General features: G+C 42.3%; 2 protein-coding genes across 6 annotated transcripts in view; one reads left to right on the forward strand and one right to left on the reverse strand.

The window, feature by feature from the left end:
- TMED8 (transmembrane p24 trafficking protein family member 8) overlaps positions 1-11,956 on the reverse strand; it is a 44,124-nt gene extending 32,168 nt beyond the window's left edge. The window contains exon 1 of one of the 2 annotated variants that reach the window (XM_054529589.2): positions 321-409. Coding sequence is in view for 1 of the 2 variants with exons in the window: in NM_001131075.1 (NP_001124547.1) it covers positions 11,775-11,892 (118 nt within the window). In the remaining variant the exon portion in view is untranslated. 2 annotated transcript variants of the gene reach the window in all.
- SAMD15 (sterile alpha motif domain containing 15) lies at positions 11,818-26,144 on the forward strand. Of its 4 annotated transcripts, none has more exons than XM_024231382.3 (3): positions 11,818-13,949; positions 15,231-15,329; positions 25,854-26,144. In XM_024231382.3, the coding sequence occupies exons 1-3, from the start codon at positions 12,258-12,260 to the stop codon at positions 26,088-26,090; spliced, it is 2,028 nt and encodes a 675-aa protein (XP_024087150.3). In that variant the 5' UTR covers positions 11,818-12,257; the 3' UTR covers positions 26,091-26,144. The 4 variants fall into 4 exon arrangements, 3 of the variants coding, with proteins under 3 accessions (XP_024087150.3, XP_054386870.2, XP_054386871.2); XR_008513368.2 differs by lacking the exon at positions 25,854-26,144 and adding an exon at positions 25,442-25,812 and having other exon boundaries at positions 12,258-14,076; XM_054530895.2 differs by lacking the exon at positions 25,854-26,144 and adding an exon at positions 25,442-25,812 and having other exon boundaries at positions 12,258-13,949.
- Positions 26,145-26,721: the final 577 nt, after the last annotated feature.

The raw sequence follows: 26,721 nt of genomic DNA on the forward strand, positions 1-26,721 counted from the left end.
GTTGTAATCTAAGTATGGTATCCTTTAGGATAGAATTATGCACTAGATGTCACAGATACACATATAGTTAACTAATTTAGGGAATAAAGGTGTCAAAGGAGGCTTCCTGAAAGAGATGACAATTGCACTGAATTCAAGAATGACCAGGACTTGGCCAAGTCAAGTGGAAAAGGGCACTGCAAGCAGAGGAGGATGAATGAACAAAACCAAAAACACAAAAAAATACCACCATGGCAGTTCAGTGTGGCTGGAGGCCACTGCACAAATGCAGAGAGATGAGCTGAGAGCCACAGGTCCCAGTGATTTAACTTGATACTTACCAAATTCCTAGTAAGTGCCTGGCCACATCCTAGGTACTGGAGAGAATATCCAAAGCAGACATAGTTCTGGCTCTCATGATGCTTTCAATCTAGCAGGAAAAAGTGTGTGAAAGTCCTTTATCCCAAAGGTGATGAAGAATTTTAAGCTAGGAAATGACATGGTCAAATCTATATTTTTTTGGTACAATTCTATGGCAGCCATAGGTAGGATGGATTTTACGAGATCAGATAGGAGGCCTCTGCAGAAGTCCATGAGGGAGAGAAAGGACCTAACTAGTAATGAAAGACTAGAAAGGATACAATTAGAAAATAATTAGGTAGTCAAATGTGTTTTTAGTTCGCCCATGCTGGCTCCTAGTAACACTTATTTTCTTTACTTCAAATGACATATTCTACTGAAAATCTGGACCAAGTTTAATGGTCTCCAGATTCTGGATTATACTCTTTCCCTTCAGGATAACTAGATATGTCCATTTCTAGTCTCTCACATCCCTCAAAGATGGTGCACAAGTATATCTGCAGGTTATTTCAGGACCCCAGACGTAGCAGTCATCTGTCAACCTTCTGGCTTTCAAAAATACTCAACCTTTTCCTCCTTGGGGAGAACTGTCACTGACAATAGTACTCAGTGGAAGTCAAAATGGAAGATCCTTCTCTTCTCAGTACCCGGAAGTCAGGGAACAAGCACATAACCTAAAATATTCCCACCTGGAACAGGTGAAACAGGAGTGGGACAAACGAGAGACAGAATTCATCTAGTGGCAGCCAAACAGCCAAGTTGTTCTTGCTGCTTAGCCTCAGGAGTCCTCCAGCCTTCTAACAATTTGGTGAGCCTCCTTTTTCCTTCTAATAAATCCTCTTTCTGCTTAAGACAGCCAGAATTAACTTCTATGGCTTGTAAAAAGAACTCTGACCAAAATTCCTGGATAGAATTTCACTGGGTCCAGAAATCTGAACTTAATTAAAGTACCTAGCTATTCTATCTTTATTCTGATCATCTTTGTTATTATAACCAAGACTCAGTGGTCACTTACTATATGTCAATTATTTTCTAAGTTTTTTGTAGGCATCATCATATTGAATAGTCACTGAATTGCACTGAATTATAGAACCACTGAAGTTGATACTACTATTACTCCCTTTCTATAGTTTAAGAAATTGAAGCTTGGAGAAATCAAGATGCCCAAGATGACCAGCAAATACAAATAGAACTGATATGCACTCAGGCAATCCAAGACCAAAGTCAGCACTCTTACTAACTACATTATATACTGACTCTTTTAAAAACCTTTTGTAGGCTGGGCGCAGTGACTCACGCCTGTAACTCCAGCACTTTGGGAGCCCGAGGCAGGCAGATGGCTTGAGGTCAGGAGTTCCAGAGCAGCCTGGCCAACACGGTGAAACCCCATCTCTACTAAAAATACAAAATTAGCTGGGCATGGTGGTGTGTGTCTGTAATCTCAGCTACTTGGGAGGCTGGGGCAGGAGAATCACTTGAACCTGGGAGGCAGAGGTTGCAGTGAGCCCAGATCACACCACTGCACTTCAGCCTGGGTGACAGAGCAAGACTCTGTCTAAAAAAAAAAAAAAAAAAAATTAAATCTTTTCTATTGTGAAATATAACGCAAATGTAGAAGAGTACACAAAAGTGTATACCTCAATAAATTATCACAAACACCACCCAGGCCAAGAAATAGAACATTTCTAACACTCCAGAAGCCCCACTCATGACCTTCCCAATCATTACCTGATCCTTTCCTCCTTAAGGTAAGAAAACCACTATCCCAATTATGGACATTATTTCCTTGCTTTCTTTATAGCTGGGCCACCTAAGTAAGCATTCCTAAACAGTATTGCTTCACTGGGCCTGCTTTCTGAATTCTGTATAAAGGGAAATGAAAAAGAATGTTCTCTTTTGGGTGTTGCTTATTTCAGTCATTATTTTGATGCATCCACCAAAATATGCATCAAAAGATGCACCCATGTAATCGTAGGTAGGTTTGTTAACTTTCTTTCTTTTTTTTTTTTTTTTTTTCCTGAGACAGAATCTCGCTCTTGTTCCCCAGGCTGGAGTGCAATGGTGCAATCTCGGCTCACTGCAACCTCCACCTCCTGGCTTCAAGCGATTCTCCTACCTCAGCCTCCTGAGCAGCTGGGACTACAGGCACCCACCACCACACCCAGCTACTTTTTGTATTTTTAGTAGAGACGGGGGTTTCACCACGTTGGCCGGATTGGTCTCGAAATCCTAAGCTCAGGTGATCTGCCCGCCTCAGCCACCCAAAGTACTGGGATTACAGGCATGAGCCACTGCACCCAGTCAGTTTGTTCACTTTCATTGCTGTACATTATTCCATGAATCCACCATGAGCTATCTATCTATTGTTGATGATAATTAGGTTAACCCCAGTTTGGGGCTATTATGAATAATGCTGCTATGAATATTCTTGTGTCTTGGCTACAGGGCATGCATTTATGTTGGATATAAATGTCAGAATGGAAATGGTTAAGTCATAGAAATTTGAATGTTAAATTTCAGTAGATAATGCCGAACTATTTTCTAAAGGGTTTGTACCAAATACAATGCTACCAGCATTGTAGCATCATTTTCATTACTCTGGACTTTCTCTGACACTTGGTCATGTTAAAATTTTTTTGGGGGGCCATTCTGGTAGACGTATGCTAATTTAGTTTGTATTTCACTGATGACTCGTATTTCTTGGCCATTTAAAAATCTTCTTTTGTGAGGTGCCTCTCCAAGTCTCTTGCCAATTTTATTACTGGATTGTCCTTTTTATTATTATTATTTTTTGTTTTTTGAGACCGAGTCTCACTCTGTCATCCAAGTTGGAGTGCAGTGGCATGGTCTCGGCTCACTGCAACTTCCACCTCCTGGGTTCAAGAGATTCTTCGGCCTCAGCCTCCCTAGTAGCTGGGACTACAGGCATGTGCCACCACACCCAGTTAATTTTTGTATTTTAGTAGAGACAGGGTTTCACCATATTGGCCAGGCTGTTCTCGAACTCCTGACCTCATGATCCGCCCACCTCGACCTCCCAAAGTGCTGGGATTACAGGCATGAGCCACCACACCCAGTCCCTTTTTATTATTTATAGGAGTTTTAGATACAAACCTTTTGTCAGGTATATGTATTATAATTACCTGCTTCCACTCTGTGACATGACTTTTTCCATTTAATGCTGGCCTTTGATGAACCAAAGTACTTTTGTGTACTCAAAATTTATCAAATCTGCCTTTGTGTGTCCTGTCTAAGATGTCTTTCACTGTATTGAGATCCAAAAATATTCTCCCGTATCCTATAGGTAGGTGCTTACGTACTACCTTCCACATACTGTTCTATAATCTACCGAGTTGATTTTTTGTGTATGATGTGTGAGGTAAAGATTACGTTTCTTTACTTTCCTTTCTCTTAGAATATTCAATTGTCCCAGAAACATTTACCTTCCCTTACCCACTGCTCTATGTTAACAATCTTTGTTGCAAAGCAAGTGTCCATATAAACATGTTTCTAAGCTTTTGATTCTATTCCTAGAGCCTGACTACTCTTTAAAAACTTTAAAATAAGTCTTGATGTTGGATGGAACAAATCTTTCCCTGTTGTTGTTCTTATTCAAGAGTGTCTTTGCTATTTGTGGCCTTCTATTTCTATACGTATTTTAGAACCAGCTTGTCAAAGCCACCCAAAAATCCCAATTCATGAACTTAGCTGTTTCTGAAGCTGAGCTGCACTCCCTGCAACGACCTACTTTTACGGCATGGCCTTTCATGGCCCTAACCCAAAGGAAATGGAGTTCACCAGGCTCCCCCTTACTTGATGGGTCCTGAACACTAATCCATTTCCTGTTACTTTAGTTCAAAGAGGCACTTTTCATGACCTTGTCACTGAGCTTCCCCACTCAGAATCCAGCATGTACCCTCAGGGGACAAAAGAGCCCCAAAATAGACTCTTGTCCTTGGATCTCTACAGCTCTCACATGGATCACAGCTAGGTAATTCTTCATGATCCTTCTATCTCTCCAGTATCTTCCAGCAGATGTTTATATTTCACCCATATTTTCTAATTGTCCCTGATGAGAGATAATTACCTAGTCTGCTATTACTGAAAACAGAAATCCATATTGCCTATTTACCTGTATCAATCTGAATATACCTTAGTGAAAAAAATAGAAACAAAAATAGTTCTGCCCTCTGCCGGGCATGGTGGCTCATGCCTGTAAGGGAGGCTGAGGCGGGAGGGCCGAGGCTGGCAGATCACAAGGTCAGGAGTTCGAGACCAACCTGGCCAGTGTGGTGAAACCCCATCTCTACTAAAAATACAAAAATTAGCCGGGCATGGTGGCACATGCCAGTAATCCCAGCTACTCAGGAGGCTGAGGCAGGAGAATCGCTTGAACCCAGAAGGTGGAGGTTGCAGTGAGCCGAGATCACACCACTGCACTCCAGTCTAGGTGACAGAGCGAGACTCCATCTCAAAAAAAAAATTCTGCTCTCTCTCTGTCATTGATTAATAATATTAGTTTATCTACTTTGTCTATCCCCCCTTTGGCTTATCCTGTCCTTTGGATCATAATGAAGACTTCAAAAAGGTTAAATTTTTAGACAGAAATGAAACTAGCACAAAAATAATGAAAGACAGTAGTGGATTTAAAGAATAACAAAATTAGGGAGGGGGGAGGGATAACATTGGGAGATATACCTAATGCTAGATGACGAGTTGGTGGGTGCAGTGCACCAGCATGGCACATGTATACATATGTAACTTACTGCACATTGGGCACATGTACCATAAAACCTAAAGTATAATAATAATAATAATAATAATAATAATTACAATAAAAGAAAAAAAATAAAGAAAGAATAACAAAATTAATCTCTAAGGAGACTTATAACCTTTATTTTATAAAAAATTCACTGAGAGAAAAAGGTCTAGAAAATGACAGTTCCTGATGAGCAGAAACAGAATACAGACTTATAGAAAGGTCTTATTTAGGATATAAACATAGTGAAGTATCATGCCAAGCTTGTGTGTGTGTATATCTATGTACACATACATTTACATATTTTAAAGACTATTTTTATTAACTATTTCTGAATAGTTAATTTATCCACATTATTCAAAATTCAAAAAGCATATAAGTATACAGTGAAAAATTTCCTCCCATGTCAGTCTCTACCTCCAAGAGCAATCAATGTTATTTGGTTTTGTGTAGTCTTCCAAAGATGTTTTATGCATATAAAAAAAAAGTATGTGTGTCTGTGTGTGTGTGTGTGTGTGTATATATATATACCTTTTCACTTTTTTACACAAAAAATGGGCATGCTCAGGCGTGGTGGTGTGTGCCTGTAATCCCAGCTACTCAGGAGGCTGATGCAGGAGAATCGCTTGAATCTGGGAGGCGGAGGTTGCAGTGAGCCAAGATCACACCATTGCACTCCAGCCTGGGCAACAGAGCGAGACTCCGTCTCAAAAAAAAAAAAAAGGGGGGGGGGGCCATGCTGAACATACTACTGTGTACTTTGTTCTTTCCACTGATATCTCAAAGACCTTTCCATAACTGCACATGAAAAGCTTCCTCATTCTTTTCTACAGCTGATTAATATTTCACTGGGTGAATATTCCATAATGTATTACCATTACAAACAATGCCATAATAACCTTGTATCTATGTCATTAAACAGGAGAATAAATAAATCTATAACTCCTGGAAAGAATGAGTCAAAGGGGCATATATTGTAATTTTGATGGATATTGACAAGTTGCCCTCCATAGAATCTGTACCAATTTACAATCTCATCAGCAATGCATGAGAGTGTCTGCTTCTGCACACCGACCAATAAAGTGAGTTAGCAAACTACCAAGTGTAGTTAGGATTTCCAATTACCTTATTAAGAGTTAGGTGGAGCATTTTTCACATGGTAAGCACCACTTCTCATAGCATTTTAACAAGTTAATGTATACTAGAAAAAATATGCTTTTGATTTTTTTTCTTTCCATCCCATAAGGAGTTGAGCTTTTGATTTTTAATTTTCAAGGAATGCCCTAAATTATTTTTAATTTTAAAGAATGCCCTAAATTACATAAGAACTACTGGTAAAACAACTTATAATTGGATTCAGAGAGGCAGGAAGTAAGAAAAGGAGAAAGAAAAACATAACTTTCTTTCTAGAAGTATAAAGTGTGGGAGATGCAGCCCTGTTTCAGTGAGAGAGAATTATGAGCACAGTCTTTTAGGTTTCCTGAAGTTATTCAGTGAAATTTAAGCCACTATGCAGAAGAAAAAGCCAATTTTCCTATAGTATAGCTTTTATTATATTAGCCAAATATAAGCCAATTCTGAAAGTATTCCTAGAAGAGATAAGAGAAATCAGGCCAGACTTTGCAAATTTAGATGGTATGTGGGGAAATGTTTTTTATTTTTAAAAATATGTATTCTAGTATATATTAAGAAAAATGGATATCTCAAACTAGTAATATTGTAGGTATTATTTAGAATGGAACTTTTAAGTGTCAATTAAAATGTCAATTAAATGTCAATGTCAAGAAAAAACAGTAAATAATTAATACTGTAACAGTGTTCTCCAGTGTGGCAAAGTCATTACCATGGTTCCTCAGTGGCCAAAATCTCAGAAACAATGAACGGAGGCGGAAAAATGGAAGCTTAACAATAACTTAATTTATCACTTTGCCACTAAAGCAAAGGTGAGACAGAAAAAAGGAACTTCCTTAAAATAACTTATTTTATATTTGACAACTTTTTAAATGTGCATTTTCTTTCTACATTACCAAAGGGCCTGGTTTCAGACATTCTGATCATGCTAGGGATTCAAACTTACTGTGTACTTCATACTTTCCCTACAAGGAGAACCAAAAAGCAGGTTTTTTTCAAAAGCATTTGAATATCAGGTCAGGGTTCTTTAGAACAGGCCTCAGAGGATTTCCCCCTCAGTAAACAGGCTGCAAAGAGATAATTAGCCTGTCATTTTAGATTCCAGTGCAGAGGAACTAAAAGCAGGCTATGTGGTTACAGACTCAAGAGGCTTAAACGAAAACAAATTAAGTGAGTTTATGTTCCAACCAAATCTAGTGACCATGTGATCCAATTTCTCTTCAGCCCTTGAGTGGGACACGCTCCTGAGAGGTCACTCAGATTGTGCACCTTTGGTTATACTGTTTAGACTGAATCACGACATGAATAATCAACTATCTGACTAATCGACTATCTGGACACTAAAAACACAACCACTGTAAGAAAAAGAAAGCCACAGGCAGACAAAATGTTAACATTTTGACATAAAACCACAATAGAAAACTAAAAAACATCAAGGCTGTTTGTCATAGACTCCCTATTATTCTTACCATTCAACATGGTAGCCACCAAATTTTGAATTTTAATTCGTGTACATTGAAGTAGCCACAGATATTTTATATATATATATATATATATATATATATATATATATATTTTTTTTTTTTTTTTGAGACAGCATCTCCCTCTGTCGCCCAGGCTGGAGTGCAGTGGTGCAATCTCGGCTCACTGCAACCTCCGCCTCCTGGGTTCAAACGATTCTCCTGCCTCAGCCTCCTGAATAGCAGGGACAGATATGAAATATTTTCATCACTGCAAAAAGACTTATTGTAATATTCTAACTCCTACCTTAGAACCATGAACAAGTTTACCTGACCTGTTTCCATCCTCAACATCTAAATGTATTGATAGCTCTGGGGGACATACACACCAAACTAAGTTCTACTGCTGACTTCAGGATCACAATAGAGTTTTATTTTCCTTTAAACTTAAAAAAAAAACAAAAACAAAAACAAAAAAACCTGCCTTTAAGTGATGCAACAAGTATGCCTCAGAGTTTCATAATTAAAGAATGATTTACCTCTCCTCTGGGGCACTGAAGAACCCAGGTGCCTCAAATAAAAGACTATTAAAAACAATTACAATGCATAAAACAATAAGAACACCATGACCACTGGAGAGCTTAGTTCATAAGAACATAAATCCTTTTCTTCCTTTTCACCAAAACCTCAGCTAACAAACAGGAAGACACTCAATAGGTATTCTCTGCAGAGAACACTTTTAAAAAACAAGTTATGGTTATTCTGGATAATGACACATTCCTGCTTTGAAGGAATAAGATACACCGAAAAACCAAAACCCTTAATTCAACAATACCTGATATGGCTTGGATGTTTGTTCCCTCCAAATCTCACGCTGAAATGTGATTTCCAATGTTAGAGGTGAGGTCTGGTGGGAGGTGACTGGATCATGGAGATGAATCCCTCATGAATGATTTGGCATCATCCTCTTGATGATAAGTGAGTACTCACTCAGTTAGTTCACTTGAGATATGGTTGTTTAAAAGAGTCTGGGACCTCCTCCCGTCTCTCTCTCACTCCCAACTCTCGCCATGTGACATACCTGCTCCCCCTTTCAGTATGATTGTAAGCTTCTTGAGGCCCTCACCAGAAGCAGATACCAACACCACACTTCCTGTACACCCTGCAATACCATGAGCCAATTAAAACTCTTTTCTTATAAATTACTCAGTCTCAGGTATTCCAAATGGACTAACAGAACACCTGAATATCCAATTCCATTTCTTACTGCTGTTTTCTCTCTGAAAGGCTGAGAGAAATCTCATTAAATTTCATTCTTTCTTAGAGCTCTATTGCTTACTCATTGTATCATTTTCTAGAGGAAGATGGCAGAAGGATCCAATCAAACAAATTCCAAGTTTAAAGCAGTTTTTTGGGGTTTACGCCCAAGCCTCTGGTCCAGGCCAAATATAATATTTCCACACTGCTTTGGAAGCCCAGCTTAACTCTAACACAGGGTTCCCAAAAGCAGCACCACTGACATCTGGAGCCAGATACCTCCTTGTTATGGGGATTGCCCTGTGCCTTGCAGGATGTTTAGCAAACATCCCTAGCCTATCCTCACTAGATGTCAGCAATAGCTGCCACCAGCTGTGACGAGCAAAAATGTTTCCAAACATTGCCATGCCCTCAGGATACAAAATCGTACCTGGTTGAGAACCACTGCTCTAACCCAAGAAACATTCTTGGTTATCTCAACCCTAATTCTTCACATTCATTAGATGCTCATCCAAATCTCTGCATTCAGACTTTCTCTCACCATGAAACTCAGCAAATATTTGTGAAACCTCTAAAACACAACATCAAGGGCTCTAGATAAATAAACAAGCAAGAGAGATTCCGTTCCTAACTCCAAGCAGGTTTCTTAGTAGATAAAGAATTGTAATAAAAGACGCCCAATTATATAATGTTTTGAATTGCTAATTGTTTCTCCCTGAAATCTCTCTCTCATCTCATCAAACTGAAAACACCTTGAGGACAAAGACCATAATCTGTCTGTGAGTACCAATACTTGATTCATGGCCAATAAAAACAAACAATTATAGACTTCCTCATAACAAGATGACAATTTCATACAGACAGTAAAAACTTGTGCTAACTTGAACAGGTAAGTTAACCTTTCTCAGCTGTAGTTTGTTCCTCTGTAAAATGGGAAGAAAACGATTGTTGACATGACTAAATCAGAAAATATAAGTAAATTTTTTTCCACCTGACACAGAATAAGCATTCAATACCTGTAGGTTATCATTACTATTATTTTATTAGCAACAAATCCTACCTCAAGAGGAAGAGCTTGCTCTGGGCTACTATAATAAACCCCTACATGACATTAAAAACAAACAAACAAACAAAAACTATCACCCTGCATTCTGAGGGTAAGAGGAAGGAAAGTAAACACATCTCTACCAATGTCCTGGGAGGAAGTGAATGCAGGAATGAATTAGATGTCAGGGGGGAAAAGAAACACACTCATCTATCTAAAACGCGTGGGTATGTTCGCCATAAACACATGAGAACCTAAAGGGGAAGTAAAAACATGCTTAATTTGTAAATACTGGCGCATGCAAGGGACAAGCGTTATAAGACTTACCTTTCTGTGTTTACTTGCTTAGTCTTTTAGACATTATGCTTAGAATTTCTACTGCTATGTTAAATACATGCCAACGATTTTTAATTTAATACAAAGCAGAGTTCGTAAGAAAAAAAGGCAAAATTTGTTAGGTGTTTTAAAGTAAAAGAATATAAAGTCATGGGAAAGAGCTGGGTGAGTTGTGTGTGTGTTTGAGTAAGGCAGCATTATGAGAGGGAAGATACTTGGGATCGGAGTAGAAGACAGAAAAAGGCACCATGTTGGAAGCCATACATCCAGGAACACCTCTGGCAGCACAGGAAGTTCAACTGAACAAAAAGTGACCTTACTGTCGCAATGGATGAGACGAGTATAGTGTCTACCATGGGCTACACACCAAATGCCTTAGACAAAGCAGCTCAAGTAATCCTCACAATAATCCTGTGAGGCAGATATTTTTAGTAATCACATTTTACAGACGCGGAAACAGGTTTCAGCCTCCAATCCAGGCACCCTGGCTCCACAGTAGTGCCGCAACCATTATACTTTATGGTGTCTATTTTAATTTCAGACCTAGAAAATTAATTTATATTTGGTACTTAATAAGACCAGTTCTCTCCCCTCTACCCTTTCGTATTTCAAAAGAGCATCCTTTCAGTTGCATCGTGTGTAGTGTTCAGGAGGCTGAAAGAAGAAAGTGTGATGGATGGACTCTTTTGTCTTTGGACACTGAAATAATATACACGGAGGAACTCGCGTTGGTAGAAATGGAGACGTCGTCCTGGACAAGAAGAGGGTGAGGGTCTTGAGAATGAGGGAAGTCGCCCAAATTTTTAATTCCTGCTCTTGCTTTGGCTACTGTATTCAAGCAAAAGACCCCAAAGACTACCTATTTCAACTCTGCTTTTCATTTTTCCCACTCTGAGCGACGGAGAGGATGGTAGCAAGGCCAGGAGGCCTATGTGCAGGGAGGCTAGGGCGAAGTGGGCTTCTGGCAGAGGAAGGCAAGGTTGCCAACCCGGATGGGGGCCGAGAGGCGCGTGGGAAGGCTGGGGCAGGGGACTGAGGTGGGGATAGGGTGGGGAGCGAGAAGTAGGGGGCGGCGAGGCCAGTAGGGTTCTGGTCGGCAGTCTAGATGTGATCAGCAGACGGAGGTGGGACCCGAACCCCGGCTGAAGCTGAAACTGAAGCTGAAGAGGCACCAGGGGCAGAGCCACCCTGTCACTACCATTTGGGCAGATCTCAGAAAGGAAGCGGGGCAGGAATCAAGGCATTTCGAAACAGGAGTAGAAAATAACCTCGAGCCCAGGGCCCGGGTGGTGGCAGCGGCGGGGAAGAGGCCCCGCGCGCGAAGGGGCTGCCGAGGTGGGTCCGCTCCGCCGGGGAGCCCAGGACAGAGCGCGGCGGAGGCTCGCGCCGTGGTGCGAGGCCCGGAGGCCGGGCGGCACCCACCCGCCAGCGCCCCGGCCTTGCGTACCTGAGGCGGCCGCCTGGCTCCCCTCCACTCCCTGGCAGTCCCCGACGCCGCCAGCCGACCCTGGGCGGGCTGTGGGGCTCCAGGAGCCCGGCCCCTCAGCCGCCTGCAGGTCAGACATCTGCAGCCCGCGCACGGAGCTCTCCGCTGCCAGCCGCCAGTGGCTCCGGAAACAGCCGAAGGCCGAGCGAGCGCCGAGCACAGCCGAGCGCAGCCTGCAGGCCGGAAGAAGCGGCGCGGCGGTCGCTTGAAAAGCTAGCTGACCCAGGGGTGGCCACAGGAGCTCTGGCCCGCTGAGGCTGGCGATGCGGCCGCGGGGAGGGTTACTGCGTGCCTCTGACAGAGGATTTTTAAAGTCAGGGCTTGAAAGAACAAACAAAACCTGGGGAAAAGTCAGGAAGACACTGCCGGAAATCGTGGTATCCATAGAGACGCTATCGGAAGTTGGGGTTGCTAGGAAGCCGCGGCGCGTCTGCTAAGCTGCAAATGGCTGAAGTCCCGGAGGATTATGATTCCGGCCCAGATGAAGATGGAGAGCCGGAGCCTGAGAGGCCTGAACTGCTTGGACTTAATAAATTGTATGAAAATGCCGAACCAGACACCATGGCAAAGGCAGACTCGAAGCTACCAGCAGAGATTTACCAAGAGCCACAGCCAGAGACCGAGGAAGAGGACTTCAAAGAGGGGGAGCCAGACAGTGCTAAGAACGTGCAGCTGAAACCTGGCGGGACGTCCCAGGAAGGAATTGCCAGGAAATCGAAGAGAGACATACCAAGCGAAACTCAACCAGGGATACCCCAAAAGGTAAAGTGGGAAACATCCAGAGAGATGGGAGAGTTTTTCAAAGATTTGGAGGCCCCTATGGATGAAACGCATGAAGAGTCAGACCTAGAGCCACCAGTGGAGGCTAAACCAAATGTTACAGAGGATGTGTTCCTAGAGTCAGCTATGGAAACAGATCCAGATCCAGTGCCACCAACGGAAACCATGTCTGAGGTTTTGGGAGCCACGGTCAGAGAGATAAATTTAGAATTACTAGAGGAGGAGACTGAACCGGGGGTTCCAGAGGAATCACTTAGAGTGCAACATGAAGAGACAGGTCTGGAGGCTCCAGAGCAGACCAAACCAGATTTTCTAAGTGAGAAACCAGGAGAATCACTTGAAGAGACAGATCTTCAGCCACCAAAGATGACCAAACCAGAGATTCCAGAGGAGACACAAAGAGAGTCAACTGAGAAGAAAAGGACAGAGCCACCCGAGCAGGCTAGACCGGAATTTCCAGAGAAGGAACCAAGAAAGTCTAGTGAGGAGGCAAGTCTAGAGCCTCCAGAAGAGACTCAACCAGAGGTTCCAGAGGAGATGCAAAGAAAGGCAACTGAGGAGAAAGGGACAGAACTACCTGAGCAGACTAAACCAGACTTTCCAGACCACAAGCCAAGAAAGTCTACTGATGAGAACGTTCCTGAGCCACTAGAAGAGATCAAATTAGAGTTTCCTGAGGAAGAATCAAGAAAACCAAATGAGGAAACAATTCTAGAACAATCAGAAATAATGAAACCAGAAAGTCCAGAAGAGATAAAAAAGTCAAATGAGGAAAAAAATCCACAGCCACCAGAGGAGACTGGTCTAGTGCTACCACAGGAGATCAACCCACAAGTTGAAGAGAAAACACAAATAAAGCCAACTGAGGAGAAAATTCTAGAGTTACCAGATGAAACCAAACCAAGAGAGACACATGTAGAATTTTCCAAGGAAGACAGGCCAGAACCAATAAAGTCTAAGTATTCTGTAGGAAACGATGAGCTAGAGCACCATGAGCCTAAAAGAGGAAAGTTGTCACTAAGTGACGAATTTAGAAAAGAATATTACGCATTAGGATCTATCAGAGAAAGTGAAGAATCAATTGGTACACATTATGAGTTTTTGCAACCACTCCAAAAATTGCTTAATGTCAGTGAAGAATGCTCATACTCAGATCCCTCAGAGTCTCAGACAGAATTAAGTGAGTTCGTTCGTGAAAAGGAAGTTGTAGATTTGTCCCACGAGTTGAAGGAACTGGTCTCTGAAGATGACAAAACCCAGCCAGAAAAAGGGACTGAGTTACAATTTGAGCATCTTAATTGGGATCCAGAGGAAGTTGCAGAGTGGATTAGCCAGCTAGGCTTCCCTCAATACAAGGTATACAAAAATAAGATGTTTTGAAATCACATGCTGTCATCCGTCTACCTCTTATTCCTTCTAACTTGGCCTGAGCTCTTAACTCTTTACCGGAAGGAGGATCAAAAAGTCCTGGACTGTGGTAGAGGTAACTTGGATTTTAATTTTGGCCTTGCCACTGATGTATATTTGTATTTTGGGAGAGGAAGGGAGGGTCACATCAGTTTGTTTTTCCTCTTCCAGTGATTACACTTCTCTGCAATCCTTGAGTAAAAGACCAAGAAGAGTATATAGATCTCCTTTCTTTTTTTTTTTTTTTTTTGAGACACAATCTCACTCTTGCCAAGGTTGGAGTGCAGTAGCACGATCTCGGCTCACTGCAAGCTCCACCTTCCCCAGGTTCACGCCATTCTCCTGCCTCAACCTCCTGAGTAGCTGGGACTGGGACTACAGGCGCCCGCCACCATGCCCGGCTAATTTTTTGTATTTTTAGTAGAGACGGGGTTTCACTGTGTTAGCCAGGATGGTCTCCATCTCCTGACCTCGTGATCCACCAGCCTCAGCCTCCCAAAGTGCTGGGATTACAGGCGTGAGCCACCGTGCCTGGCCTTCGACCTCCTTTCATAGAAAACTGTATTTTTAAGTAGATTTTGTTCAGGGTAGGCTTTTTGGTACTTTGTCAAGTTATTTTAGTGGCAGCTCCCTTGCTTTCAACTTGTGCTATTACTTTTTAAAGTGCCCCAAATATGTCACATGTATCATGAGCACTTAAGTGTATTAATTCAAGTTAGCCAGTTAACCAAAACTAGTTTTAGTAAAAAAACAGTGTAAACCTCTTCTTTCACTGATGCCAACTAGGTTTAAGGCTACCACAAAACAATACAAGATCTGAAACCTTTTGTACCTACTATACTTACAAATGTAATTGAGACATGAAGAAGCACTTGTTGTACCATGCCCAAAAAACAGTTAAAGAGCAGTGTAAAATTTAATAAAGAGCTTACATGGAAAAATTGTGCCATTATTGGGATAGAAAGTAAATTTAAGCTACTCAGGAGGCTGGGGCGGGAGGACTGCTTAAGTCCAGGAGTTCGAGGCTGCAGTGAGCTATGACTGTGGCACTGCACTCGAGCCTGGATGACAGAGCAAGACCCTGTCTCTAAAAAAGAAAAAAACAAAAGAAAATAATATTTTTTTCTCAGGGTACAACAAACATGACTTCTTCCCTTCCTCCCCCTTCTCTCCCTTTCTTCCTTCTATTTGCAGTACATTTTTTAAGTAATGTCCTTGTTGTATTGACAGGAGTGTTTTATTACAAACTTCATCAGTGGCCGAAAACTCATTCACATCAACTGCTCAAACCTCCCTCAGATGGGGATAACAAACTTTGAGGACATGAAGGTGAGTTGTGTCCAAAGTTTCCCTACAGAGCACTGTTAACAGCGCCACCATCTGTCTCAAACCAACCTTTTTTTCCTCCAACCTGGCCTCCCACTTCTGTCAATGGTGTCATCATAATTCCAGTCCCTCAGGCTCACGTTGGTTGCCTCCTCTTTCTCCTTTGATCCCCATAAATATTCCAAGAACTGTCCATTGCTCCTGTGGCACTTACACCGTCTGGCTTTCTTCATTCCCACTTTTCAGACCTTATGGCTTCATGGCCTAGAACACCACAGTGGCCTCCCGCTTTTAGCCTGTCTCCATGGACCCTTTGGATTCAAGGGCCCTGCTTTTATGCTCTCACTTTCCACCTACTTATGTACTATTCAGAAACCTTCTTTGGATCCCTTCTGCTTACTAAGATAGTCTCAGCTCCCTAGTGTAGAATTTAAGGCCCTCCACAAGTTCTCTCCCCTATCACTCCTCCACATGAATTTTGTGCTCCAGCCTACCACCAGGTCTAACTCACACCTTCACAAACCTGCCTGGTGCATTCTTCTCTCTATGTCTTTGCTCAGTTCCCCCATCCTCTGTATTACTAATATGAATCTTAATCATCCTTCAAGACCAATTCCTCATTTGCATCTCCCCAAGAAGTCTTTCATAACATTCCCAGCCCACAGTAGCCCCCATCCCAAGTTCTCATGACATTTCGTGTCTCTGACACCCATTTGGCACTTATATAACACCATATGTATTTTGCCTGCTTTGCTGCTAACTTTGAAACAAGCTACATTAACCACTCTGAGCATCAATTTTCTAAAATCTCCAGCACCAACAGTTCATGATTATTCTCCTTTGCATAACAGTATCCTCCATTTGTAGTGCTTTGCAATTTACAAAGCGTCACAAACAATCTCACATGTAACCTCTCCTTTAGCACCCCACCCCAATAACCCTCCAAGAATGGACAGTTCTTGGCATAACCATGGTTTTGCTCAGCACACCCATGCCCAGAAATGTACCACCTCAGTGTTTTCCAAACTTGGGTCATCTTCAGAATCAAATGAGATTTTTTGAAAAAGATACATTCCTAGGCTTCATCCTCCAGAGATTTTGATTCATTAGGGCTGGGTAGGCCCTGGAATCTCTTCCCTAGATGACTCTTCAACAGGCCTTATAACCCTATAATTACATAAGTCATATGGTTTAGAAATAAGAAAACTACACTTGTGAATACCTGAGTCCTTTTACTAGCAACAAGATATAACGAAACTTTTTAAATTATTAAACATATAGTCCTAACTGAGCGTTTACTTTCTTGAATTCTGCTAATAGCTATGCTTTGCTGAGAGCTTACTGTGTTTGGGGCCTCTTATATGTATTATTTCACTAATTCCCATTTTATAGAAGAGAAAACTGGGGCCCAGAAAGGTGAAACAACTTAACAAGCTATTCAGATAATACGTTTTTTCTGTTTTTTGTCTTTGTTTTTGTTTTTTTTGAGACAGGGTCTCGCTCTGTCACCCAGGCTGGAGTGCAGTGGTGTAACCTCGGCTCACTTCAACCTCCGTCTCCTGGGTTTAAGCGATTCTCCTGCCTCAGCCTCCCAAGTAGCTGGGACTACAGGTGTGCACCACCATGCCCAGCTAATTTTTTCTTCTTGTTGTTTTCTTGGGGTTTTTTTTTGAGACAGAGTCTCACTCTGTTGCCCAGGCTGGAGTGCAGTGGTGCGATCTCAGCTCATTGCAACCTCCACCTCCCGGGTTCAAGCGATTTTCCTGTCTCAGCCTCCCGAGTAGCTGGACCTACAGGCACGTGCCACCACGCCCAGCTAATTTTTGTATTTTTAGTAGAGATGGGGTTTCACTGTGTTAGCCAGGATGGTCTTGATCTCTTGACCTCGTGCCCTGCCCGCCTCGGCCTCTCAAAGTGCTGGGACTACAGGCGTGAGCCACCGCGCCTGGCCTAATTTTTGTATTTTTAATAGAGACAGGGTTTCATGATATTGGCCAGGCTGGTCTCAAACTCCTGACCTTAAGTGATCTTCCGGCCTTGGCCTCCCAGAAGTGCTGGGATTACAGGCATGAGCCACCATGCCCGACTTATATTCAGATAACAAGTTTAAGAGCCAGGATTTAAGTCCATCTTGTGTGACTTCCCAATCCATGTTCTGTTTAACTGTATTGCCTCTCTAAGTGAACATTTTTGTTACCATAAACTTCCATGTACTATAAACATTATGATGGGGAAATGATCATTTATTTATTTTATTTATTTTTTTTGAGACAGAGTCTTGCTCTATCACCCAGCCTGGAGTGCAGTGGCTCGATTTCAGCTCACAGCAACCTCCACCTCCCAGGTTCAAATAATCCTCCTGCCTCAGCCTCCCAAGTAGCTGGGATTACAGGCACGTGCCACCATGTCTGGCTAATTTTTGTATTTTTAGTGGAGACGGGGTTTCACCATGTTGGCCATGCTGGTCTCGACCTCCTGACCTCAGGTGATCCACCTGCCTCAGCCTCCCAAAGTGCTGGGATTATAGGCATGAACCATGCCCGCCTGGATCATTTATTATATACTTGTATTTCCAACCATGCCCTCACTTAACTACCAAGTACTGCCAGATAAATATCGTGTTCTTTTTATGTTCAAAGATGATACAGCTGTTTTTATGAACTCTAATTTCTACTTAAGGTATAAGAATTTTCTAGATAAAAATAATGAACAGGCTGCTCTGCCTATGGAGCAGCCATAGTCCTTGACTTTCTTAATAAACTTGCTTTCGCTTAAAAAAATAATAATAATAAGGAACAGAATTAGCAAAATAGTAACCTGTCAAATTCCTGGAACATTTAAGTACCAAGAATTTCAGCTTTTTATCATGAGAAGGCATTTTTAAGAGTCAGACAATTCATTCAGCTCCCTTGGCATTCTAATTCCAAAAGCACAACATAAACAGGCAGTAATAAAAATTCTAATTATAGTTTTTCTTATCTTGTGAGACACAAGAGGTTTTAAAAATCTTCTGAAATCCTCAAGAGTAAATGAGGAACCCAGTGGTCTGTCCTTTTATCTAAGAAATTTGAATAAGCAGACTTTGAGATACTCATTATCACAGTCACCTCAGACAAATGTGGCCTTCCCTTGAGGTCACTAGAGTAACATAAAGACCAAGACATTCAAAGGTATGTTAGATAAGCTTTGCTTGACACTTAGGTCTCCACATGAAAAAGCTGATTATGGCCAGGCCTGGTGGCTCACCCCTGTAATCCCAGCACTTTGGGAGGCCAAGGCAGGTGGATCACCTGAGGTTGGGAGTTCGCCTGGCCAACATGGCGAAACTTCTTCTCTACTAAAAATACAAAATACAAAAATTAGCTAGGCATGTTGCATGCCTGTAGTCCTAGCTACTTGGGAGGCTGAAGCAGGCGAATAGCTTGAACCCGGGAGGCGGAGGTTATAGTGAGCCAAGATCATGCTCTCCACGAACTGCATTCCAGCCTGGGTGACAGAGCAAGACTCAGTCTCCAAAAAAAAAAAAAAAAAACCAGATTATGCTCTAAGACACAGGGTAACTTCTAGGAGGTCATACATGCTGTGGCTGTCTTCCTTACTGATATACACAGCTTTTAAAACATCTCCATTGTACTTATAGCACCTAGTACACCCACAATTTATCCCATAACAACAGTTAAATACTATAGTTATCTTTTTCATGCTGAGTCTCCCATATCATCATTTATGGACTTTTGGGAGAATAGAAGGAAGGAAGGAAGAGCAGATTGCTTTAGAGTACGGAATTCTGGACATGCTGCTAAGAATCCGAAGAACATTGCCACTGTGCACCTCCTATACAAGCCTTGCAGTTAATTTATGGCCATTTTCTGTTATCTTCTCAGCCCTTCTATGTTTAATTGGAACTCTTCTGTAAGGAATTCTTCTACATTTAATTGTCCCCTCTCCCATTTTTTAATCCATTCAGTCATTGATATTAGTATGGACTTATGGATATTTATTTTTAGGGTTATAACCCAGTACTATTGCTATTTATTTTGTTGCTCAAATTGTGCCATCTTTCACCATTGGGAGCTCTTTTAAATTGGCTCCTGTGGCCTTTTGACATGTCCTCCCTTTTTTTTTAAAGCATCTCCTTACCTTCTGGCAATATAAGTTGCTTCAGGCTCATCTTATATTTTTCCTCCTACAGCCCCAGAATCAGCCATGTTTCTAAGGAGCCCTAGTTGATTTTATCAGAGGATGGTATTTAGAAACCAAGACGTGGACACTAGTTGTGCTCGTTGCTACTGAGTGTCACTGCTTCTGTGCACTCTTAACAGAAAGATCTAGGAAATAAATGTATATATACTAACCCATGTGTACACAAATATCTATCTTATTTCTGTGTCTATCTCTGTATATACATATGTATTAAAATAAGCATGGGGGCCAGGCGTGGTGGCTCATGCCTCTAATGCCAGCACTTTGGGAGGCTCAGGCGGGTGGATCACATGAGGTCAGGAGTTCAAGACCAGCCTGACCAACATGGTGAAACCCTGTCTCTACTAAAAATACAAAAAATTAGCCGGGCCTGGTTGTGCGCACCTGTAATCCCAGCTACTAGGGAGGCTGAGGCAGGAGAATCGCTTGAACCCGGAAGGCAGAGGTTGCAGTGAGCTGAGATCATACCACTGCACTCTAGCCTGGATAACGGAGTGAAACTCCATCTCAAAAAAAAGATTGATCTCTCTGATATCTCTAGTCTAACATCACAGAGTTCATTCTAGCCTTCCTTCCCATCCTTCCTATCCCCAACCCCACTTGCCTTTTTTTTTCTTTTTTCTTTTTTTTTTTGAAATGGAGTCTCACTCTGTCACCCAGGCTGGAGTGCAATGGCGTGATCTCGGCTCATTGCAACCTCTGCCTCCCAGGTTCAAGCAATTCTTCTGCCTCAGCCTCCCGAGTAGCTGGGATTACAGGCGCCCACCACCGCACCTGGCCAATTTTTTTGTATTTTTAGTAGAGACGGGGTTTTGCCATGTTGGCCAGGCTGGTTTCAAACTCCTGACCTCAGGTGATCCGCCCGCCTTGGCCTCCCAAAGTGCTGGGATTATACTCCCTTGCCTGTTTATAACTGCTTTTTCTGACATTGAGAAACTTGGCTCTCCTTATATGTAAATATGTTTCCCTATGAAAAACAGATTTACCAAATAGAATTCAGTGTTTGTGTACAGCTGTTTCTGTCTTTAGCCTTACAGTATCTAGACAAAGCACTGTTTTCTTAAAGTTACAGGTCAGCACCTTTCTTCCCCACCCGCTTCAGTGAGATTATGTCTTACTCTATAATACAGTTAGATTCATTTGTCCACAGCCTTTATTCCATCCCAACATCCTGGATTTTTTTTTTTTTTTTTGAGGCAAGGTCTTGCTCTGTCACCCAGGATGGCGTGCAGTGGTGCAATCTCAGCTCAGTGCAACCTCCACCTCCCGGGCTCAAATAATCCTCCCACTTCAGCCTCCCGGGTAGCTGGGACTACAGCCACATGCCACCACACCCGTCTAATTTTTTGTACTTTTTTGAGGGGGTAGAGATGGGGTTTCGCCGTATTGCCCAGGCTGGTCTTAAACTCCTGAGCTCAAGCAATCCACCCGCCTTGGCCTCTCAAAGTGCTGGGATTACAGCCCGGCCTCTCTTCCTGGCTTTTTAAAAGTTTGCATGCAGTAAAACCATTCTTTGTTGTCTGTAGTTCTGTGGGTTTTGACAAATGCATGCAGTCATGTATCCACCACCAAAGAACCATACAGAACAATTCTGTCACTCTAGAATTTCCCTCTGCAGTCAGCCCATCCCTTTACCATAATCCCTAATCTGTTTTTGATGTCACATAAGTGGAATCAAATAATGCACATTCTTTGGGTCCAGCTTCCTTTCCTTAGCAAAATGCATTTAAGATTAATCCATGTTGTTAGATGAATCAACAAGGAGATGTTAAGGAGACTATACATCTGCTTTAATAATGCTGGTATAGGCTGGCTGCAGTGGCTCGGACCTGTAATCTCAGCTACTCCAGAGGCTGAGGTGGGAGGAATGCCTGAGCCCAGGAGTTTGAGGCTGCAGTGAGCTATGGTCATGCCGCTGCACTCCAGCCTGGGCAACAGAGGGAGACCTCATCTCTGAAATAATAATAATAATAATAATAATAATAATAATAGTATAGATGGTTCATATTTTAACCACAACAATTATGTCTTTGTCTTTAGGTTTAGATCATATAAATTATAGATTCCAATTATACAAATATGCATAGTTACATACTATGAGGTAATAACCAATACACAATAAATTGGTGATGAAGCAAAACCATCAGTAGTTTACAAATAAAAGAACAGCAGCCTTTGAAAACAATGATCAACACAAGTTAGAATGATAATATAGTAATAATTGTCTTCTTGAAAACTACAGGCATTGCAGGTAACTGGTTGAGGCCATGTGAAGTAGGTGTTCTGCCGTGATGCCACGCACTGAGTATAAGCTACCACCTTAGAATGTAGAATTACGAATCCTTAGAAAACTAATCATCCTCACAAATACCTATTTCCAATAATCCTTACTAACTCAAGTAATTTACCAGTAAGTTGCTCTAAGTCTTAGGCAAAAATAAAGTCTACTGCTTATTGTTTGTTCATCAGAACTAAAGAGGCCTGGCACAGTAGCTCACGCCTATAATCCCGGCACTTTGGGAGGCTGAGGTAGGAGGATCGCTTGAGCCTAGGAATTCGAGACCAGCCTGGGCAATATAGTGAAACCCCAGCTCTATAAAAAATATTTTAAAAGTTAGCCAGGTGTGGTGGCACATGCTTGTAGTCCCAGCTACTCAGCATGCTGAGGTGGGAGGATCACTTGAACCCGGGAGGTCAAGGCTGCAGTGAGCTATGATCATACCACTGCACACCAGCCTGATTGACAGAGCGAGACCCTGTCTCAAAAAAAAAAAAAAAAAACTAAAGAAAGAAATTGCAGTTTTAGTTCAATCTGTCACCCGTCAGAGGACTTCTTGTTTCATTGATGAACTTCAGACACACTTTTAAAAATCACTGAATAGGAGGAGAGATAGTCAGATTGTATTTATTGATTTCAGTGCTAAGTGTAATGAATAGCTTTCTAACACTTTTTTTTATGAAATTATTATTTTATTAAGAAACCCCTAAGCACCAAGAGCCATAAAAAAACCCATATCATTTGCTGTTATAGCCCACAAAGGGAATATGAGTAGATTATGTATATATACTCCCTTCCCAAAACAAAGAAAAATTCCAAAAACACATGAATGTGGCTGAGCGGCTGGCTCACACCTGCAATCTTAGCACTTTGGAGGCAGAGGTAGGAGGATCACTTGAATCCAGGAGTTTGAGACCAGCTGGGAACCATGGCAAAACCCCATCTCCACCAAAAAAAAAAAAAAAAAAAGCAGGGTATGTTGTCATGCATCTGTCGTCCCAGCTACTTGGGAGGCTGAGGCGGGAAGATGGCTTGAGCCTAGGAGTTCAAGGCTACAGAGAGCTATGATCACACCACTGTACTCCAGCCTGCATGACAGAGCAAGACCTTCCTGTCTTGATAAATAAATACACACGAATGTGTAGGGAACACTTTTAATTTCTGCATTACAATACTGTGCAAAACAGTAGTGAACCCTTTCAGCCCACAGTGGGCACATAGCTCTTTTTGTTAATAATGTGTATATGACTGCAGTGTACCTCCTGGGAATACAATCTGTGAACCTTAGGGAATTTGTGAAATAACCTTTTCTGTTCGGGGCACTGGAAAGGAGAATCAGGGTACTTGCTTTGGCAGCACATATACTAAAAAAGAATCAGGGTGAGATGCCTACCAAACAAGGTGCACACGTAGAAGCATGCATCACAAACAAGAAGTCTTAGAAGCCACCTGTTCGTGTGTGTGTGTGTGTGTGTGTGTGTGTGTGTGTGTGTGTTTGTTTGCTTTTGGAGACAGGTCTGTTACCCAGGCCGCAGTGCAGTGGCATGATCATGGCTCCTCATTGCAGTCTCAAACTCCTGGGCTCAAAGGATCTTCCTACTTCAGCCTCCCAAGTAGCTGGGACTACAGGCATGCAACTTCACGACTGGCTTTTTTTTTTTCTGTAGCAATTTGTTTTGTTTGTTTGTTTGTTTTTTGAGATGGAATCTCTCTGCATCACCTAGATTGGAGTGCAGTGGTGCGATCTCAGCTCACTGGAACCTCTGCCTCCCAGGTTCAAGCGACTCTCCTGCCTCAGCCTCCCGAGTAGCTGGGACTACAGGCGTGAACCACCACGTCCAGCTAATTTTTGTAATTTTAGTAGAGACAGGATTTCACCATGTTGGCCAGGTTGGTCTCGAACTCCTGACCTCAGGTGATCCACCTGCCTCGGTCTCCCAGAGACATAAGCCACCTCACCTGGCCTTTGTAGTAACTTGTCTCAGTTCTTAGAAGCCCCAACTGATAAAGATCTCAATTAGAATTCTCACTGGACAACTCAGGAGGCTGAGGCAGGAGGATGGCTTGAACCCAGTTGTTCAAGGCTATAGTACACTATAATTGTGCTTTTGCATATCCACTGCACTCCAGCCTGGGTAACACAGCAAGACCCCATCTCTAAAAAAAAAAAAAAAAAAAAAACAGAATCCTTACTCGGAATGCCAAGGCAACTATACCCATGAATCATCTCTAGAGTCAACAAAACCAGTTCAAGTAAAATCTGAGAAACATGGCATCTTGCCTATCTAAAAGGCATTGCTAATGGGCAGTTTTATATCAGGTTTAGCATTGTCTGTGGCACAAGTTTTACAGTCTTATAACTCTGGCCAGTAGCTTTAAATTAAAAAAAAAAAAAAAGTCCATTCTAAATACCCTTTGGCTGTGTTCTAGCAGCAATTTCATGGACTGTCATCTCATCCAGAGGCAGAATATGAATTCAAACAGTGGTGTTATAACTGACTTAGGATTGAAACTAGAATTTGAAAAGGCAATCACAAATTTTTTTTTTTTTTTTTGAGACAGAGTCTCTCTTGTCACCTAGGCGGGAGTACAGTGGTGTGATCTTGGCTCACTGCAGCCTCCGCCTCCCAGGTTCAAGTGATTCTCCTGCCTCAGCCTCCCAAGTAGCTAGCATTACAGGGGCATGCCACCACACCCAGCTAATTTTTGTATTTTTAGTAGAGATGGGGTTTTACCATGTTAGCAAGGATGGTCTCGATCTCCTGACCTCGTGATCTGCCTGCCTCGGCCTCCCAAAGTGCTGGGATTACAGGTGTGAGCCACGGCCCAGCCAGCAATCACAATTTAAGCTAGGATGTCAAGTGGCATGGTGCTCAATGAATACGAATTTTGTTTTACCGATGCTGAAAATTGTGGCAAAAGATATTTTAGAATACACAAGTATAAGTACTAATAAAACAGCTCAAATTTTAATGTCTGCTTTTTAGTGTTTGAGATTTTTTAGTTAAACAAATGAGGTAACTATTTGTTATGATTTTTTTTTTTTTTTGATGGAGTTTCACTCTTGTTGCCCAGGCTGGAGTGCAATGGCATGATCTTGGCTCACTGCAACCTCCATCTCCCAGGTTCAAGCGATTCGCCTGCCTCGGTCTCCTGGGTAGCTGGGATCACAGGCGTCTGCCTCCACTCCTGGCTAATGTTTGTATTTTTAGTAGAGACGGGGTTTCACCATGTTGGCCAGGCTGGTCTCGAACTCCTGACTTCAGGTGATCTGCCCGCCTTGGCCTCCCAAAGTGCTGGGATTACAGGCTTGAGCCACCATGCTCGGCCCTGAGTTATAATTTTTTTTCTTAGTTGCACATTAACTGAGCCCCTTATAGACAAGTTATTTAATAACCTTCCCAGAGATAGTCATGGCTCCTAATCTGAACATATTATCTGCTCTTATGCTTGGTCAGATTGCTCAGCAAAAACAAAGAAATGAACTCATCCATGGCCATCTGATGCAAGGTCCTAGAAATGTCTTAAATGGTACTTTGAAAAGGATAATAAATCATGACATTTAAGAAATTGGTTTTGGTAAGGTTAGGCTAGCAAGCCTGTGAATTTATTTCACTATTTTATTTCCCCATAGAAATAAGGAATTGGCAGGGCGCAGTGGCTCACGCCTGCAATCCCAGCACTTTGGGAGGCCAAGGTGGGCGGATCACCTGAAGTCAAAAGTTCGAGACCAGCCTGGCCGACATGGTGAAACCCCATCTCTACTAAAAATACAAAAATTAGCCAGGCGTGGTGGTGCGTGCCTGTAATCCCAGCTACTCAGGAGGCTGAAGCAGGAGAATTGCTTGAATCCAGGAGGCAGAGGTTGCAGTGAGCTGAGATCGCGCCACTGCACTCCAGCCTGGGCGAAAGAGCAAGACTTCGTCTCAAAAAAAAAGAAAGAAATAAGGATTAACATTCAAGAGGCTTAGAAAACTAAATAAACCTTCTTTGATTTGGTTGTGTTTTCAGGTTAGTCTAATTAAAAAATTATCCTTGCATTTCAGGCAATTTCTCGGCATACGCGGGAGCTCCTGGAAATTGAAGAGCCATTATTCAAACGCTCCATCAGCCTTCCCTATAGGGATATTATCGGCTTATATTTAGAGCAAAAAGGTCATACTGGGATAAAATCTGATTCCTTGACTTTATCTGAATTTGTCAAAGCAGCAGGATTACAGGATTATGCTCCAGAAATAACTGCCCCTGAAGAGAATGAGGAATTACCTTGCACTGAACCATAGGGGAAAGCCACTTCACAGAGCTTGAAAGATCAAACTAAATTACTTGAGGGAAGACGTATGGTCTTTTTTGGTTTTCTTTTTCTCCTCTTTTTTTTATTTTATTTTTTTTGAGACAGAGTCTTGCTCTGTCACCCAGGCCGGAGTGCAATGGCACAGTCTCAGCTCACTGCAACCTCCGGGTTCAAGCGATTGTCCTGCCTCAGCCTCCCGAGTAGCTGGGATTACAGGCATCCGCCATCATGCCCAGCTAATTTTTGTATTTTTAGTAGAGATGATGTTTCACCATGTTGGCCAGGCTGGTCTGAAACTCCTAACAGTTGATCTGCCCGCCGTGGCCTCCCAAAGTGCCGGGATTACAAGCGTGACCTACTGCACCTGGCCCTTTTTCTCCTTTTCATTAAGGATCAGAGTTAGAACTGCTGGCTTCATTCCTAGTTGTGTCTCTGACTTATGGTACCTTCCCTTTGTTTTTGCAATTTAACCCCTTGTTAAAACAAAGATAGTCACGCTTATCTTTCTGGGTAATTTTAAGAATTCCTGAGCTGGGCAAGGTGGCTCACACCTGTAATCCTAGCTCTTTGGGTGGCTGAGGCGGGCAGATCACCTGAGGTCAGGAGTTCAAGACCAGCCT

The sequence above is a fragment of the Pongo abelii genome, chromosome 15 (genome assembly GCF_028885655.2).
Source record: "Pongo abelii isolate AG06213 chromosome 15, NHGRI_mPonAbe1-v2.0_pri, whole genome shotgun sequence".
NCBI classification, from domain to species: Eukaryota; Metazoa; Chordata; class Mammalia; order Primates; family Hominidae; genus Pongo; species Pongo abelii.